We start from the raw sequence: 18,907 nt of genomic DNA, 5'->3' as shown, positions 1-18,907 counted from the left end.
TGTTTTATAGCTCAGGAAATATCCTAGTAAATTAAAAGGTGTACTTAATATAATAAATCCAGGTCTTGAAAGACTAACATTTAAACCAGTACCTTGTCACAATCATCTAAGCTTCAGGTTCATAATAATCAGTTCATAACACAGCTGGCTCTTTTCTTTTTCTCCCTCTTCTACCTCACTGCTACTTTATTTTTTTCAAACCCCAGACCCACGAAGGCTTTGCAGCATAGCTGCTGTCAGCTGCTGGAGTGCCAGGAGTCTCCCGTTGTCTTCCAACAGTGATTTGTGAAAAGTGTTCTCAACATATTCAGCTCCCTTCTCCATTTGGGATGGTCTGATTAATAGAATTATAATGTAGTCCAGTCTGGGCTTAACAATCTTGAAAGAAATAAAGAAAAACAAGATTTATATTAAAACAGTAGTGAATGTAATTTAGTCTTTTTTTTTATTATCTCTTCAGGAATTGGACACCTCCAAAAAGGGCTTCTTATAAACACGAGTTATAGATGTGATGAAGCTGCAGCACTTGCTGGTTATGGAGATCTGGTTGAGCAAGTGCTGGATAACAATTTGATATCTTACACAGTAGAGAGCAAAAAAGGAGTTTGCAGAATTGCTACAGTATCCAAAAAAAAAAAAAACCCAAACCAAAAATACTCTGTAGCCAAGAATTTTTATTTTAGCCACAATAGCTTTATGTTCCTAGAAAAGAGTTGTGGACAATGTAGCACAAAATGGTCACTCTCTGACTTTCCTCAGGGAAGAGATGATGACCATTCTTTTGGAATTTTTCCCTGTAGGAAAAATTTTTTCCCAGTACCTCTGTACTTTCTCACTTTCATGGAGGTATAGGCGTGGAGGAAAGTGAAGATTCAGGAAGTCACTTCTGCAAACCCATGAAAGCTCCCAGATTTCCCCACTGTAGCATATAAACAACTTAGAAAGTAAAGTAAAAAGTACTGATGTGGGGGTCAGTAATAAGTTTTCGAAGAGGAAAGGCTTATAAAAACTAGTTTATGGAGTATCTAAACATCTCTGAACAAATGCAAACAACCATGCCAGTTTTTAAACAGTGTGTGGTGTTATCACTTAACTTGTATCTCAGAAACTCCACCTGAAACAAAAGTGAAAACTACGTTTGCTTTAAAGCAGCTATGTAATTTTTGATGACTGATTCTACTTTCCCATATTTAAAGTTTATAGTTCATACCTTTTTAATGAACTGCTAACTGGGGAGAGGGTTACTCTACCATTATAGGGAAGAGAAAAAATAACAGGTAGCAACTTCCCACCCTCGTGCTCTAAATCAGGGTAACTATGCCATAATTGCACTGGGCTATCTAGGTATGGAGAACCTGAGTGAAGTTCAGCAAAGTTTACAGTGGGTCATGGAGGAGTTCCCATCATGGCTTAGTGGAAGCAAATCTGACTAGGATCCATGAGGATGCAGGTTCAATCCCTGGTCTCACTCAGTGGGTTAAGGTCCAGCGTTGCCGTGAGCTGTGGTGTAGGTCGCAGACATGGCTCAGATCTGGTGGCTGGGATCACAGCGGTGGCTGGGATCACAGCTGTCGCTGTGGCATAGGCGAGGGGCTATAGCTCGGATTTGACCCCTAGACTGGGAACTTTCATATGCCATGAGTGAGGCCCTATAAAGACCAAAAAAAAAAAAAAAAAAAATCAGTTATGGCTAAAATGTAGAATTCAAGGTCATTTATAAATGGACTATTGTAATCTCAAAATCAAAGCCTTAATTAAAATGTGCAGTGATTTTTTTTTCTTTTGAAGAGGTTTGTAGTAAGTATTTTTAACTGAATTTTTAAAACTTCAGAAAAAATGTGTGAAGCATAGCTGGTCTGTTGTATTATTCATATAGTTCTTAGTTGCACCCCATAAATCAAAACCACTAACTATAATTTTAAAACTTTGCTTGCTTTGATGAGTGAATTGTAAACATATCAACAAAGATAAGTAAAAAAAATCCAAAAAAACAAAAAAACACAAAAACACCAGTTTCTCCCATCATGTCAAATCTGTAGGTAACTGTGTTTCAGTCATTTTTGGATATCATTTATAAAGTACTTTTCATCAAATTGTTCATCCTTAGTTTTTTCAAGGTGTGCATGCATGTGTGTGTGCATGTTGTACATGCTTGTGTAAGAGAAAAACAACTGCAATTTTGAGAATATTAGTCTTGATAGTTTCTGACAATTATGAATGATACATTTTTAAAAATTAATACTTCACAGATGAAATAGCCAAATATTTGGTATGTGCTCATAGTTTAGCATATGATGAAAAGCCAGACTATCAAAAGCTCAAGAAAATCCTGAACCCAAGTGGAATACCTTTAGGACCACTGGAGTTTTCTGCCGAAGGAGAGAGCTTAAATGTGCGCCCTCCAAACAATCAAAAAGTAAGTAATAGCCCCTGGAATTCAGTGATGACCTTCTGTGAAGCTTTTCTACCAAACGAAGTTGTTTTAGGTGTCAAAATGAGTCTGACAACCTTGTTTCCTACTTATTATATTTAATTCCTATATCCCCTAACTCAGTTCCAAGAACTTTTGTTGAAAGTTCCTTTGACCTGTTATCTCTTGGAGAAAATAAAAGGATCTGTGGCCTACTGTGCACTGTTAAAGAAATAAAGCAGTCACTGATGTTGTGGACATAGGGCTAGGGTAAGATTAAAGGCTAATCCAATTTTATTCATGAAAACCTTTTGTTTTCCTCCTTTTCTTCAGATTTTCTTTAGTCATCCCCCTGTTTCTGCTGACTCATTTCTTCATAATTTGAAGGTGTGAATAATACTCTTAGATTATTTTTATGTGCTGATATTTCAATCTATAGAAACAATTCTTTTTGTGAAAAGAGTTAGTTATTAAAGTTACACCTTCTCCTTTACTCTTTCTTCCAACTCTGACTCCCTCACAGCAACATAAAAAAAAAAAAATTGAACTGGATACAACACAAAAGAATCAGAACTGGAAACATTTTTTCAGAGAGTGGAGAAAACCTGAGACTTTTATCAGCAAAGTTACTGGACTGGTAACTAAAGGTCCCATTCTGCCTTGACACTGCCCATAGGCCAAAAAATTTTTTCTTAAATTTAAAAAACAGGGGGGTACTCTTTTTCCTGATGCATGTACAATAAGGTTGGGTCAGGATGCCATTCTTTTTTAATATTTCTTATGAACTTTGGATCATCACAAGTGTTCATGAGCCAAGAATGCAGGATGCAAACTAATGTGACTGATAGGCTGCTAGATGAATGGTGAGTCAAGTATCCGTGCACAGATGGTTCTGATTTGCTGAATTTTGTAGCTGCTGCAACTGAAGACATAAAATATCCTTCTAGTCATAAATTAGCTCTTTGGAAGCAAAACCTTGGCACCAGAGCTTTACAACCTTCAATTAGTAGGGAAAGAAGTATTTGAATGACTGTGGTATTGACATCTGTAGGCCTGCATAGTAATCATTCCTAATAGAAGAGAATATCTGTTTGAGGAGGTTTTGCATGGCTAATTAACTACCAGTGAGAATATGTAATTTTTTCATGATCTCCTGATTGTCACCTTTCTCTCATGATACAATTACATTTTATTGTAGCAAGTGCCTTACAAACCAATTGTCAGCACTATTTACGTATTGCAGAAGGCAGAACAAAAGTTCATGTTTAATAAAAAGCCACTGGATTTTGATCTTGGTAATTACTGAGACTTATTTGAACAGTTTTATTGACTTTTGTGTTTTTATCACTTTTGCAACAAAACAAAGAGCTATTTCTTTGATACAGTATTTCCCTTGCAATAATGGTCATCACTTAATCTACACTAATTTAAGTAGATTTTTTTCCTTTTTTGTAGTTTTTCAGTTTCATAAACGTAATTGAAATATAAAAGAGGCCATTTAAAAACCCGATTGCTATATCCTCTCATATAAAATTCTAATTATTATCCACCAGAATTTTCAGTTTCATCAAATTCAAAGGATGTTTGTTGTGAAACCATTTTTATATGTAGAGATAGAACATAAAACATTTTTTCCAATGAGCCTCAATTAAAAATATTTTATCCTTCCCTTTTGATTGGAGCACTTTGATTATGAGTAAAAAGAAAACACTAAGAATAATATGCATTCTAAAACTAGTTAATTTCTGTTAACGATATGATCAGCCTGAATAATAGGGACATTAAGATGAATCAGAGATATATTTCACAGTAGATCAATATTAATTAAATAATGACTTTATTTTTCTAGTGTTTTAAGGACACTAATATATTTAATAATTATCCCATAAAATATAAGTTCACCATATGTGACCAAACCTTAAGTATCTTAATTTTTATTTTTAAATTAAATTTACAGATTTTGAAATACTGCAAAGACCAAATTGAAAATGATCAAAAGAACAATGTAACATGTCAATTGTCCTGAACTCAGTTCTCCTAAATGATCAAGTATAGGATAGTTTCCACAATTGACTGCTTTCATAGAAAAAAATCACTTTTGTCTTTTTTTTGCAGGGGGGGCGGGGGTGTCATGCCCATGGCATATAGAAGTTCCTGGGCCAGGGATCAAACCTGTGCCACAGCAGTGATCCCAGCTGCTGCAGTGATGACATTGGATCCTTAACTCACTGAGCCACAACAGAAGTCTCAAGTCATTTTTTAAGTCCAGAATGAATATCAATCACATGGCCCCAAATTTTTCTCTTTTTAGACAGAATCCCCTTATTAGTAACCAAAAATATTTATTATTCTATATATAGATCTAACTACTTAACAGAATAGTAAACACTGGACTTGGACTTTTTGGACAAAGATACTTTAAAGAAGTCAGTGGACCAGAAAACATATATAGTTAGATAAATTAAATGTTTCTGTGATTCAGTATTCAAAGGAAAGTTATGAATGTTTAATTTTTTTAAGGTTATTTCCCTCAGTATAAGTGGTTTGTGCCTTTTAAGTTTAGTAGTTAAAAATATATTCTGGTTAGGTATTAGAAAATAGCACATCACTATAAGAATCTCAGCAAACTTATAGAATCTTTTTGGAAAAAAAAGAGGTATTTTTCCAATACTGGTTTTCACTAGGCATTGTAAACTGTTCCCTGTAAACTGAGCCTTCTTGAAGTCCTCAAATACTGTTACTGGAGTTAAATTAGAAATGAATTTTTGTCAAGATAGTAGAAACGTTGATATTCTTTCCTGAAAAGCAAATCTTTTGGGACATTTGCCTCAATCAAAAAAAAATGGCAGTCCATATAGCTGAAATTACTGTCTAGTAGTTCTTTCTGAAGGCTCCAGAGAGAACATTGTCAAATTAGAAGAATCTGTTATCAGGGCTACTTCAGTCTATTTAAGCCATCCATTGGGACTTAATGTCCAAAATTCACTGAAGAAAGTGTATTCAGTAAGAATGCTCATCAAGGTGAACTAAAACTCTAGAATTCCCAGATGAAAATGCTAAAGCCAAGCTGAAAACTGGCACTACTAGAGGTCTCAATTCAACTACTGAATAAGCCGTTTCCTAAAGAGCCAGTAGTGGCTCCTTTTATCATTTTACCATTATCTTTCTCCTTATTTTGATGCCTAAACCCATATTGTGATAGTATAGACACCTGGGCACAATGAGCCAACCATCCTTTGTAAGGCCTTTACCTAAACAGAAGAGTAGCTGTAGGTCATAGTTAAAATGTTCAAACTGTCCTATGTTTCAGACAGGAAAAGTTCATTCCATCGCTCACCCTAAATTTGAGGTTTGCATAGCAAATCCAGGGGTGAATATATTGTTAGTAGTAGTAATCTTTGTATTGAACTTAACAAGTTTACAGAGTTCTTTCTGGAGCTTTAATTCTCAAAGTAATTCTGTTAAACTTGGCTTCATATTTTCCGTGTGTGAGGAAAATTAGAATATAAATTCTTAATTATAAGCATATTTTTTGCTTATTGAATTTTAGGAGGCCGAAAGTATTCCTTATTTGTAGGACAGTGTGAAGTACCAATGGAAAGTTAAAAAAAAATATCTTATTTGAATAGCAACTTTCTGGACCATGACACACATTTGGATAGTATCCTTCTATTGATCATGTGGGGCGCCCAAAGTGTTTTTCTCAATAATAATATATTTACTTTTATATCTTTGAGAAAAATGTTTACTCTGTTCACAGTTAAGAGTTAAATTTCATCATCCTACTTCACTCTTAACATTTCAAACATTTCCCTAGAAATTTTCCATAAACTAGGTATCATTTTGTTTACTAGGCTAAAAGTGCTCATGGCAGCACAACTTAACCATCCAGCCAACTGATAGCAGATCCAGGAGGCCTCACAGAGGACAAAATGTAATAGACCAAATTCTGTTTGTACATCAGAGGCTCCCAGGCCAAAAAACTGTATACTTAAAGTGCCTAGCATATAGGAAGCACTAAACACCTCAATTAATATCTCAGCTAATCCTTTATAGCACTGAACACATTTCACAATGATTGGCAAGCCAGTGTTTTATTAGGATAGAAGCATGAAAGCAGCCTTAGGAAACCCTTTGTTTCACACTAGTGATATGATGGGCATTTATTACCAAGATGACTTCAATGGAAAACTGGCTCAGAAGGTGGTTACACATGAATTTTCCTAGGAGTCGAGGAGGGTTGAATGGTAGAAATAAAGAACCCCTGAGTGATCAGAAAGCAATTCCAATTTTCAGGTTACTGAGAAGCAATGGCTTTGCTATCCTTTGAAAAGCTGGGATCCGGGAGGAGCGGGGGATAAAGAATGGTGTTGTGACAGCTTAAACCTAGCCACAAAACACCAGCATATTTTAAAGGGAAGGAGTGAACACACTTGGCAATAGAGGCTAAAAATTGAGAGACTACAAATTAAGGCTCTGCTTGCCCAGCTAGTGTAATTCATTCTCTACTTTGGCACTGGCTACTCCATTATTTCCCCTTGTACTCTTCCTATCTTCTGCCCCCTATTTAACCCATGAAAAAAAAGGTGATGGCACTTTCAGCTGCTGTAAACATGAAGCTGCTGAACAAATACTTCACATAAGGATCTTCGCTGTAGCTTTCAATCTTCTGACTGTATTGTGGGATCTGCCCTTCTATTTCTGTGTCTACTTCAAGGTTATTGAGAGTCCGTCATCCCCCAGATAACACCATGGTGTGAAAAAGCAACCTTAGAGACAGCATGCTTGTTGTGGAATTTAACCTCTGATACTGGTACACAGTATTAGATGTCATGGACTGTTACTCATCTCCTCAAAGGTTAAATTACCTGTATAAAAAAAAGTAAGCAACATCATAAGCTCCTTTTATATGTTCACATTAATCAGGCTTGCTTCAATGATAGAAAACTAAGATTCTAATTAATAAGAATTTAAACTCAAAGAAGTACTGGATCTACTCCCAGCAAAGGTTAATAATGAATTCATGTGCAGTTTTAAAATGTGACAGTTTTCTGTAAAAATGCTGTTTTCAATAAGCAAGTTATCTGTAGAGATAATTTTTAAAGAGTGCACAACAGTGACACCAATTTTAATTGGTCTTATCCTATTGATGAGAAAAGGCCTGGATCTTGCCAATTACTCCGTTTTTCTATTACTTCCATTTGTTGGTTTCCTCTTTATTTCCTCATCTTTTCAAAGTTTGGCAAGTATAGAATTTTCAAAAATCTGGACATGAATGCATTTTTCCAAGTGTCAAAAGTTTTCATTATATGTTATTACTTACTCTATATCAACAGGTTGATTCACGAAAGGCTGCAATAAAGCAAGTCAATCAGATGCAAAGGAGGTTAATAGAAAAAAAAGGCCACCGTGAGAGAAGTGCTGAGTCCTGTGCAACAAGGAAAAAAGTGCAGAAAGAGAAGCTGATTGGTTTGCTTAACAATGAAACAGCTCAGGTGAGAGATGTTTTGTTGTTTTTTTTCCCTTAATGTTACATTAGAATATGGCCTTTGGAAATACAGACATTTTAGTTTCTTCTGAGGGTAAAAGTTGTATGGTTTTGTTAAATGAGAAGGGACAGAAAATGTCCCATCCAGCGGATAAAATCAAAGCAGCCAACACCAGTTATCATAGAAATAGAATGACATTGAGCACATTTGCGTGCAGAACTGATTTCTTTCTTTAGCCTGAGAATGCAGTAAAATGCACCTATATTTGTTATGCCATCTATGGTCCATGAGGGACTCACCATATTCCACACTTCCACGTTGGTTCTTCCAGTCTAACGCATAACCCAGTGTGAGAGTGTTCTTGTCGAAGCGGTTGTATTTTAAAATGATGTTTTTATATCATTCGATCTTTTGTTTGGCTAGTGACTCACCTTGAGCACATGACTTACTCATGTGACAGTGAAAGTCTTTCCTAATTTAACCTTTTTTGACAAGAAGGAGAAGCATACAAGGTATTTATAGCTGCCATGAAAAATTTTTTTTTCCAGGATGGCCATTTTTAAAATATGATTTAAACAACATCATTTTCCCTAGATGATTTGAGGTAGTTTACAATGTGGAACAGGATAATTTAGTGCTCCCCCACCCCACCCCCTACCCCCCACCCCCCCGCAAAAAAAAAGAATTGGTTAATCAGACAGCTGGGATGTTTATCACTAAACTGAGCACTGAATTCGGCTCTGAACTTCTTGGCAGCCAAGGTAAAAATTAGGAGCATACAAGTTAGGCATTTCTCATCTAACCAGCAAGCATACAAGTTTATCTACAGGGAGAAATGCTTTTTAAGTACTATTTGGAATCTTTTGCGTTTATTCTGTTATAAAACATTAGTCGCAACATTAGTTTTTTTTTAATTTTTAAACTGATATAAAGGAAGCTATTTCAAATGGACACATCTTATGGTTCCCATTTATAAAATTAAAGACAAATATTGCGTGGTGGCAAAATTTAGATTCTTGAGTACTCTTTTTCAACCCTTAATGTGTGTATCATTACCACTTGTGTATGGAGAAAGGGACTGTAAAAATACTGATGCTTGCATTTCAAGCAAAGCAATGGATTCATTTCTTTAATTGATGTGTATTGATTTTTATCACTCCAGAAAGTTCTGTTCCTCTTCCGAGTCAGTCTTCTTCCCCAAGATACAACTGCTGTTCTGATAATTCTCATTTTCATCACGAGATTAGTTTTGCCTCCTCTAGAATTTCACGTGTCATGAGTCATACAATGTGCCCTCTTTTGTGTTTGGCTTCTTTTACTCGGCATGGCTTTTTAAAATTTACCCATGTTGTATATCTCAGTAATTTTTTTCCCTTTCTTTTTGAGTAGTACTTCATTGTTTAACTACATCATAATTTGCATGTCTATTCTTTTTTTAGTGGACACTTGGGCTACCCCTGGCTCTAGCCACCATGAATATCATTGTTATGAATATTCTGACACAAGCCCTTCAATGGATATGTTTTGTTTGTCCTGAGAAGTGGAATTGCTGGGTCATGGGGCAGATGTATGTTCAACTTTACAGAAAGCTGACAAATACTTCCCATTTTATATTCCCATTGGTAATATATGTGAGTCCCAGCCATCCTACATCCTCCCTATAATTTGGCGTTTGTCTGTCTTTTTAATTTTAGCCATTCCAGCATGTGTGTATTAGTGTCTCACGGTGATTTTAGTTATCATTTATCTGATGACTGATAACTCTGAGCACCTTTTCCCTGTGCTGACTGCCCATTCATATATCTTCCTGGAGCTTTCTTGTGGCACAGTGGGTTACGGATCTGGCATTGTTGCTGCTATGGCACAGGTTTGATCCCTGGTCTGGGAACTTCCACATGCCATGGGCATGGCCGGCAACCTCCCTCCCTGCCAGGAAAAAAAAAAAATGTATCTTCTTTTGTAAAGTGTCTTTTCAAGTGTTTTATTCATTTTTATTTGGATGATTCTTTTCTTCTTTTTCTTCCTCCTCCTCCTCCTCCTTTTCCTCTTCTTTTTTTAATGGCTACAACTGTGGCATATAGAAGTTCCCAGGCTAGGGGTCAAATCAGAGCTGTAGCTGGTGGCCTATGCCACAGCCACACCGGATCCAAACCACATCTGTGACCTATGCCACAGCTTGCAGCAACGTCAGATCGTTAACCCACTGAGTGAGACCAGGGATCTGCATCCTCACAGACACTATGTCAGGTTCTTAACCCACTGAGCCACAATGGGAACTCCTCCTATCTTTTTATTATTGTAGGAATTCTCTGTATATTCCACGTTTCCTCTTCAATATCTATATTATGGATTTGTTCTCCTAGTGTGCAGCCTGCCTTATTCATTAGTAACAGTGCCTTTGATAAGCAGCAACTATTGGTTTTTATTTGAAGTTGTTTATCAATTTTTAAATTTTTTTTTGCTACATATATTTTTGAAAGTTTGCAGTTTCAGCTTTCATGTTTGAGTCGCTGAACCAAATCAGTTGGGTATGGTGTGAGATAGGGGTTGAGGTTCATTCTTTCCTGTGTAGAAAGCCAGTTATCTCAACACCACTTATTAAAAAGATTTACCTTTTCCTAATTAGATTTCTTTGGAGCCTTTTTCAAAAGTCAGCTGATTGTATAAGATGGGTCTATTTCTTTTCTTTTTTGCTTTTTAGAGCCACATGGGCATCCTATGGACATTCCCAGGCTAGGGGTCAAATTGTAGCTACAGCTGCTGGCCTACACCACACTGCCACAGCAACACAGGATCCAAGCCACATCTGTGACTTACCCCACAGCTCGTGGCAATGCCAGATACCTAACCTGCTGAGCAAAGTCGGGATTGAACATGTATCCTCTTGGATACTAGTCAGGTTCGTTACCACTGAGCCACAATGGGAAGTCCAGTATGCATCTATTTCTGGACTCTCTTTTCTATCTATTTGTTCATCCTTACACCGAAACCACACTGTATCAATTACTACAGCTTTACAGCAAGTTCTGAGATTAAGTAGTTTAAATCCTTTAACACCTTTCTTCAAAGATGCCATGGACATTTTCAGTCCGGGCCTCCTCCATAAAATCTAAGAATCACCTTGTCTGTTTTCACTAAATAGCACAATGGGATTTTCATTTGGACCACACTAAATTTAAAGACCAGTTTAAGGGGGACTGAAATCCCAACAACACCGAGTCCTCCAATGCATGAACCTGATGCTTTTTCCGTTTAACAATTTTTGTAATTTTTGGTATAGATATCCTACACATTTTCCATTAAAATTATCTCTATTTAACCTATTGTAAATGCCATTTTTTTCCCAAAATTTCATATACCAGTTATTTGTTGTTGGTATATAGAAATAAAATTGAGTTTGTATACTGACCTTGTATTTTGGGATCTTCCTAAAATTTAGTCATTCTAGTGTTCTTTTGTATTCATAGGATTTTCTTCATAAACAATCATGCTGTCTGTAAATAGCCTTTCTTCTTCTCTTCCAACATATATGCCTTTTATCTCTCTTTCATGTCTTGTTACACCTGCTGGGACTTCTAATACTACATTAACTAGAAGTAATGAGTGGGAGTCCTTGTTATCTTCCTAATCTTAGGGGTAAAGCTTTCCTTTATTCACCATTAAATGTGGCGTTAGCTGTAGGTTTTTCCTAAATGTCTTTTTTCAGGCTGAGGAAATTTCCCTGTGTATATACTTTGTTGAAGAATAAATTTAAGTCCTAAGTGGGTATTAAGTTTTTTGGGATCTGCTGAGATAATCATGTGATTTTTTTAACCTTTATTAGAATAGCAAATTAATTAATTTTTGAATGTTAACTCAGTCTTTTATTTCTGGAGTAAACCTACTTCGTCAGATGAGTTGTCATAAAGAATTCAATTTGTTATTCTTCCATTGTGGATTTTCTATATCAACATTGATGAGAGATGCTGGTCTGCAATTTTCTTTTTTCATCATATCCTTATGTGCCTTTATTTTCTGGTAACAAGTTACATGAGAGGGGAGTGTCTGTTTTCAGAAAAAGTTTCAGTAAGATTTGTTTTTCATAAATGACAGGATTTAGCAAGAAAACAATGTAGATATAGTTTTGTTGTAGTAAAATTTTAAACTAAATTTACTCTATCACAGATAAAGTGACCATTAGATTACTTTTCTTCTTGTGTTTTAGTAACTTGATCTTTTGAAGACTTTGTCCATTGCATCTAACTGCTCAAATTTGTTAGTACTATGTAGTATTCTCTTATTATCCTTTTAACATCTTCATTGTCCATTGCTGATAATAGTAACTTTATTCATGTTGCTTTATAGTAATAATGTCTCCCCAGTTCTAAACCCTGGAAAGCACTGGGTTCTGTTCTGCATCACTACAATTCTGTCATTTTGAGCATGTCAGTATAAATCAAATTATACACTATGTAACTTGTTGAGGTTGGCTTTTTTTTCTTTCACCATAACACCCATGACATCCATCCAGAGTTTGCATGTATTGATAGTTCATCCCTTTTTATTGCTAAGTAGCATTCTGAGGCATGGGTGTTGTGTTGAAGAATCAGTCTTACAGAATCAATCCCACTTGGTAATGGTGTATTATTCTTTTCATATGTCATTGGATTCAATTTGCTAGTATTTTGTTGAGGGCTTCTGTAGCTCTAATGAAGACTATTGGTCTGTAGTTTTTATTTTATTGTCTTTGTCTGGTTTTGGAACCCGGGAACCCGGTAATGCTGGCCTCATAAAATGAGCTGAGAGATCTTCTGATTTCCAGAAGAAAATGAATAGAATTGATATTGTTTCTTTTTAAATATTTTAGAGAATTCTCCAGTGAAATTCTGGAGCTTTATTTTTCTTTTAAACTATGAATTCAACTTCTTTACTAGGACTATTCAGATTATGTATTTCAAGAGTTGGCAAAATTTCCAATGAAGAGCCAGATAGTAAACACTTTGGTTTTACACATCATATGGCCTCTGTTTTATTCAGCTCTGCACTGTAGTGCAAAAGCATCACATACAATAGGTAAACAAGTATACCTGAGTTCCAACAAAACATTTTTGGCACTGAAATGTGAATTCCATGTAATTTTCAAGTGTCACGAAATACTTTTCCAGCCATTTAAAAATGTAAAAACTGAAAGTTCCTGTCGTGGCTCAGCAGTAATCAATCTATTATCCATGAGGACTCCAGTTCAATCCCTGTCCTCGCTCAGTGTGTTAAGGATCTGGCGTTGCTATGAGCTGTGGTGTAGGTCACAGACATGGCTCAGATCTTGCGTTGCTATGGCTGTGGCATAAACCAACAGCTATGGCTCCGATTAGACCACTAACCTGGGAACTTCCATATGCCACTGATGCAGCCCTAAAAAGACAAAAAAAAAAAAAAAAGTAAAAAACATTTTTAGTTGGTAGGCGGTACAAAACAGGTGGTGAGCTGGATTTGGCCTGAAGACCAATTTACCAACCCCTAATCTGTTTTATCTTCAGTTGTGATAATCTGTGGTTTTCTTAGTATTGGTCTATTTTTATATTTTTATGTGTAGAACTTCAGAGTATTCTTTTATTTAAATCCTCTAAATGGAATGAAAGCTTATATTAATATTTCTTTCCAAATAATTAGTAGTTTTTGTCTTCTTTCTTGGTCAGTTTTATCAATTTATTGGTCTTTTCACAAAACCAGCTTATGTTTGATTTTTCTCTATTATTTTGTCAATTCTATTGATTTCTGCTTTTTTCATTCTATTCATTCTATGTATTTTATTTTTTCCATCTCAATTATTGAATTGAGACTCTACTATTTAGTATTATAGACTGTCCTATTAGCCATATTATATATATTTTGATGTTTTCATTTTCTTTTAGTTTAATATATTTTAAGTTTCTCTTGGATCTGACTCATTCATAAACCTTTTTTAAATTTTCAAATGTTTGGAGGTTTTTCTGTAATTACCTTCATTCAGCTTGTTTTACATTGATTTTTCCTTTTCTATTTCAGGTGGAAGGTTAGGGCTACTGATTTGAAACATTTATTTTTTCTAATATAAACATTCAGTGTTATAAATGACCTACTAAATCCCATTTTAACTGCATCTAGTAAGTTCTTGTTTTAATTTTGTAGTTTCCTATGAGATTTTTTTTTGGCCCCACCCAATATTCCCAGGTGGTCTCCCATTCAAGCACTAATCAGGCCCAACCATACTTAGCTTCTGGGATCAGGCACATTCAGGGTGGTATGGCTGTAGACTTTTGATACTTTGGTTATTAGGAGGGTGTTGTCTAATTTCCAATAATTTAAAATTTTTTCTGTTATTGATTTCTAGTTTATATTGTCTTTGTGTAATTTGGTTTTAAATTTCTTAAGGTTCATTTCATAATGCAGGATATAATGGTCTATCTTGGTAAATATTCTAGCTGCAATGGAAAAAAAAAAATTTCCAGTTTGGGGGTGGCGTGGTCTATAAATATCATTTAGATCCCACTGGATTATGTGATCTAACCTTGATGTTTTTCTGTCTAGTAGTTCTCTTACTGAGAGCAAAGTTTTCTAGCAAGGAGGATGTGAGAAGCTGCCTCTTTGCTTAATGCAAGTCTGTGATGGCTAAAACAGCTATGTTCCAATAAAACTTTATTCGCAAAACAAGCAACTTAGTCAATTAGGCACTTTTCCTAGCTGTAGACTATCCTTCCCAATCAGAACTCTCAGTAAACCAAAGACAAGCTGGTGGTGAAATCCTTTGAGTGCCTTCCCATTTGATATCATTTGTTGTTGCTTAAAGAGAGACAAGGTATATCGGCTACAAAGGAAATGATTCTAGCTTGAAATTTTAGTATTTTGATTTATATTCTTACCTAAATGGGTATTACCTAGATCATCCACTTTCACATGTCAGTTATATGTAAATGTGGCTTAAGTTAGCTTAGCTGTGGCTCTCAGCCTTTAGAAATATGATTTGATGGTAAATTTCTTTTTCTTTGTAGAGTAACAATGCTTTATGAGCCTACCGAAGTTAACTATTCACTCTTCAATTGAGCTGACAAAACATTAGGAAAACTGCATTAGTGTGACTCTGTTTAGCTCTCAGGCAGTAAAGAGTGGTTTATAATCAGTTACTTATCAACAACCTCTCTTTAATAGAAAAGCTAAAGAGGCTTGAAGACATCTATTTGACATAGTAAAACTGTATAATTTGTATAGATTTTCTTGATTCTTTTTTGCTCAGGAGATTAGAGTGAACATTTTTCTTGGATCAACTTTCCAGACAAATATTTTTACCAGCTACTTTCTCAAGGTCTGTTATTGGAAGGTATCAGTCTCTGGCAATAGGTCACTGCGGGCAGGCGCTGGCTTAGGCTGGTCTGAGGCCAGTACTTGCACCAGTGCTCCTAGCATCTTTAGCTGTTAAAAAGTCTTCTAAGACAGACCATCTTAATTAACCCCATAAGATTAAGCCTGGCTATTTATCTTGCCAAAAAATCCACCTTTTCATTTTCTGTCCTATTTTTAGATTATAAATGTTTTTAAAAGAGCCTTAACTGGTTTAAAAGAAACCAACAAAATAATAAGATTTGGTTGTTTGAGGCTGGTAAGTACTTTATGAGCACTTAAAATTCAGAACCTAACAATAACTCAGGAAAAATAAAAAGCACACACAAACTTGATCTTGTGTAACAAATTTTATTTAGCATTTTTATAGAGTACACAAAATAAATATGCGAATAACTTAAACCTAACATACACCGTATGAATTTTCTCATAGGAAAGCATAAGGAGAAGACAAAAATATTGTGAGTCTCAAGAATTTTTGAATGAAGTAAAAAGTTCTCCACAAAGATCCAGCTGTATACAATTCCCAAATTCCTCTTATGAACCCCATCAAGGTTTCACCAGTACAGATGTGTTCAAGTCAAGCTGTCCATCTTGGGACACATATACATCTACAGCTGGTACAGAGGGCACAGAATTAGAAAGTTCTACAGGATTTTGGCCTATGATGTCCCAGTTTACTCTCAGTGAAGAGACAAAGGTAGATATATGTTATTATGGCTTCACCATTCTTTTTCTTTTGATATTAGTATGTCTTGCTTTATATTTTCTCTGAAGATATGAAATAAAATCCTTTTGTTAATATAAGTTTCCAGGTCTCCACAGAAATGTTGCATTCATTTCAGGGTCTTCTCCCAGTCATTTTCAAGGTAATTAGCTTATAAAAAGAAAATTCTTTACATTAGAAATGGTAGAATGATGAAGTTTGGAAAATACTTTTTAAGTTTCAGATCACCTAGGAAATCTAGAAAAAGGGTTAACCATTTTTTGACCAAAGGAGAAATCTGCAAATTAAGATGTTGATAGGGATGATTTATTTTAGAAATTTTTTTAAAGTAGACTGAAAAATGCTTCAAAAAGTTTTATATAAACTACTAAAACACATTATTAAACACCAGGCACATTTTTTGAAATGGGAATAATAATTTGCTTACCTTACTACAATACGGACATTCACCAAATATGGTATTAAAACTCTGTCTACTGGTCAGCAGTCCTCTCAACCACTGAAGATTTTAAAAAGAGAAGGGATCGGTGTAAGCATGATTACAAATTACGGGCACTCTAAATATCATTTCCTTTCTGAGTACATTATTTCTTATGCCAGAAGATTCTCCTCAATTTACTTTTCCAAGAGTAAGGGAAAAAATTTCCTGAGCTCATACCAAACTACTAAAATGCTGAATAACAAGAGGAAACCATAATAAACTTCAAGGTCTACACACCACTGACTTAAAACCAAGTAACTGACCCCTTTAAGAATTTGATAAAAATTATCTATCTTTTCCACCCTAAAACAGATACACACATAAATGTTTTCAAGTTCATGGGATTCACATATTCTACCTAAATCCATTAATCATAAATTTAGAACTTGTGCTATGAAAGATAGATAACACAGGATCTTGAAAATTTAGGTCTTAATTCTGGTTTTAATCACCAATAGTGGGTTAATTCTCAGTCCATTAATTACAAGCATAAGGCTGTCCATTTTAAAAAATTAAATGAATATTCATTATTACAAAAGAAAGCACATGTTCCCTGAAGAGTATCTCTATAATTAGACTTGGTATTTTATGATTTTATATAAGGTAAATTGACATCTCTACCTAAATTCTTCATTGTTCAACTGAAGATAGCACCAGCAGCTCTCTCTAATCACAAAAATCAGGAGGTAATACTAAGGAAGTCTTTGAAAACTGAAAGCACTATAGAACTGCAAGCTGTTCTCTATGTAGATGCACATGTAGTTATTCAGATGTCAACTCTACCGTAACATGAACACTATAGAGAGCAAATGACCATAGACAGGAATGAAAGAAGACTTCACATATAATAAAGAGTAAATTAGATGTCATTGCCTAAGCGTGTTGTGAGATACTCAGATCACAAAATGCATTCTGAATACTGAAAGTAGGATTATTACATTTATTCTATACTCAAATATAGCCTGAACAGTACTACTCCTTTTCACCTTACTGCCATCACTACTCCCAGTGGGATGCATCTACAGATTCTGCATTGTGGTTACATGAGATATTTACTCAAAGATTCCAATTTAATCAATTTAACTTCTTGTGCATCAATGAAAAGTCCATGAATATATTCTAGATACATTTTCCTCCTCCTTGGATACTTTAGGACATTTCTAAACTCATTAGTAACATGATGAAGAAATGGAACAGATGGCATTTGGAATGGACTGGTAAAGGAGCTAATGGCAAAAAAGGGGATCACTACTGACTAAATAGATTTTAGATTCTGTTTAGATAGATTTCAAAGATGGTTATTTCCTACGTTGTGTTACTCTTGCTGATATTTTTATTTTTACCTCGTATAAGCATACTTGATGGAAAGACTGTCCACACTGTGCATTATCACACACTTGATCAGGAATGACACCATCAAGTTGATAGGCATAACAAATTCCACAATCCATAGAAAAATCCTTCAAAACAAAAGCAACGTTCATAAGAATATGTGTTTCAAATACACAGGGTGAAATAAAAAGTATGAATAATATGGTATTAGGCATTATTACATTTTTATTAAAGTTTTATAAAGGTAACTATTATATTATAAAAAAAGTCACATCACTAACACCTTAGAAAAGCTGGGTTTTTTGGTTTTTTTTTTTTTTGTCTTTTTGCTATTTCTTGGGCCGCTCCCGCAGCATACGGAGGTTCCCAGGCCTACGCCAGAGCCACAGCAACGCAGGATCCGAGCCACATCTGCAACCTACACTACACCACAGCTCATGGCAACGCCAGATCTTCAACCCACTGAGCAAGGCCAGGGATTGAACCCTCAACCTCATGGTTCCTAGTCAGATTCATTAACCACTGCGCCACGACAGGAACTCCTAGAAAAGCTATTTGTAAGACAGTGCTTCCTTTTTCATCCAATAGATAATATACATGAATATACACAGATTCTACTTTTTAGTTCACAATATGTTTGGGCTTAGGAATTTTCCCAATTTGTACATCAATAAAATGCCACTGTAGCATTCAAAGATAAGAAGTGACATTAGGTAGTCACTAAACCAAACTTCAAAATATGTAACTAAAGGAAAAAGGAAAACACACTCCCACCACTTACTAGTAGTCTACATCCTCGGCAGTTTTGTCAAAAATCATTTCTAAGTTTATTTTTGCAGTTTAGTAGTGTCTATTCAATTTTGAAAAACTATACCACCATCCTTCACAAACACTTCTATCAAGCTAATTAGAATGTTATCAGTTATTCTTAAGCAGAGAGTACAGAAAATCCAAACATCTCAATAGCTACACTGGACTGTTCCTATTTTTAATAATAAAATGTCTCAATCACTTTACAGCTGCAAAGACAATGAAAAAAGTTCACTTATAACCACCAAAGGTTAACAAGTTCTTCAATGCAACTGTTGCTTACAGTTTAGAAGTCTGTTATAATA

The 18,907-nt window shown here is 35.2% G+C and overlaps 2 protein-coding genes across 9 annotated transcripts in view; one reads left to right on the top strand and one right to left on the bottom strand.

The window, feature by feature from the left end:
* The window catches only part of VRK2 (vaccinia related kinase 2), a 101,773-nt gene extending 84,487 nt beyond the window's left edge, over positions 1-17,286 (top strand). For 2 of the 4 annotated variants that reach the window (XM_003125120.4, XM_005662534.3), the window contains 3 exons: positions 2,250-2,416; positions 7,747-7,905; positions 15,686-17,286. In XM_003125120.4, coding sequence (XP_003125168.1) covers positions 2,250-2,416; positions 7,747-7,905; positions 15,686-16,027 — 668 coding nt within the window. In that variant the 3' untranslated portion in view covers positions 16,028-17,286. The remainder of the gene's footprint in view (positions 1-2,249; positions 2,417-7,746; positions 7,906-15,685) is intronic. The other 2 variants (XM_005662536.3, XM_005662535.3) reach the window with 1 other exon arrangement.
* The window catches only part of FANCL (Fanconi anemia complementation group L), a 300,594-nt gene continuing 297,274 nt past the window's right edge, over positions 15,588-18,907 (bottom strand). For 3 of the 5 annotated variants that reach the window (XM_021088209.1, XM_021088211.1, XM_021088210.1), the window contains exons 12-14: positions 17,804-17,920; positions 16,407-16,478; positions 15,588-16,129 (exon numbers count right to left, since the gene is read on the bottom strand). In XM_021088209.1, coding sequence (XP_020943868.1) covers positions 16,094-16,129; positions 16,407-16,478; positions 17,804-17,920 — 225 coding nt within the window. In that variant the 3' untranslated portion in view covers positions 15,588-16,093. The remainder of the gene's footprint in view (positions 16,130-16,406; positions 16,479-17,803; positions 17,921-18,907) is intronic. The other 2 variants (XM_021088212.1, XM_021088208.1) reach the window with 2 other exon arrangements.

This window comes from Sus scrofa, chromosome 3 (assembly GCF_000003025.6).
Source record: "Sus scrofa isolate TJ Tabasco breed Duroc chromosome 3, Sscrofa11.1, whole genome shotgun sequence".
NCBI lineage: Eukaryota > Metazoa > Chordata > Mammalia > Artiodactyla > Suidae > Sus > Sus scrofa.
Note: the sequence above shows the minus strand (reverse complement) of the source record. Positions and strands in the feature narration are given on the sequence as shown.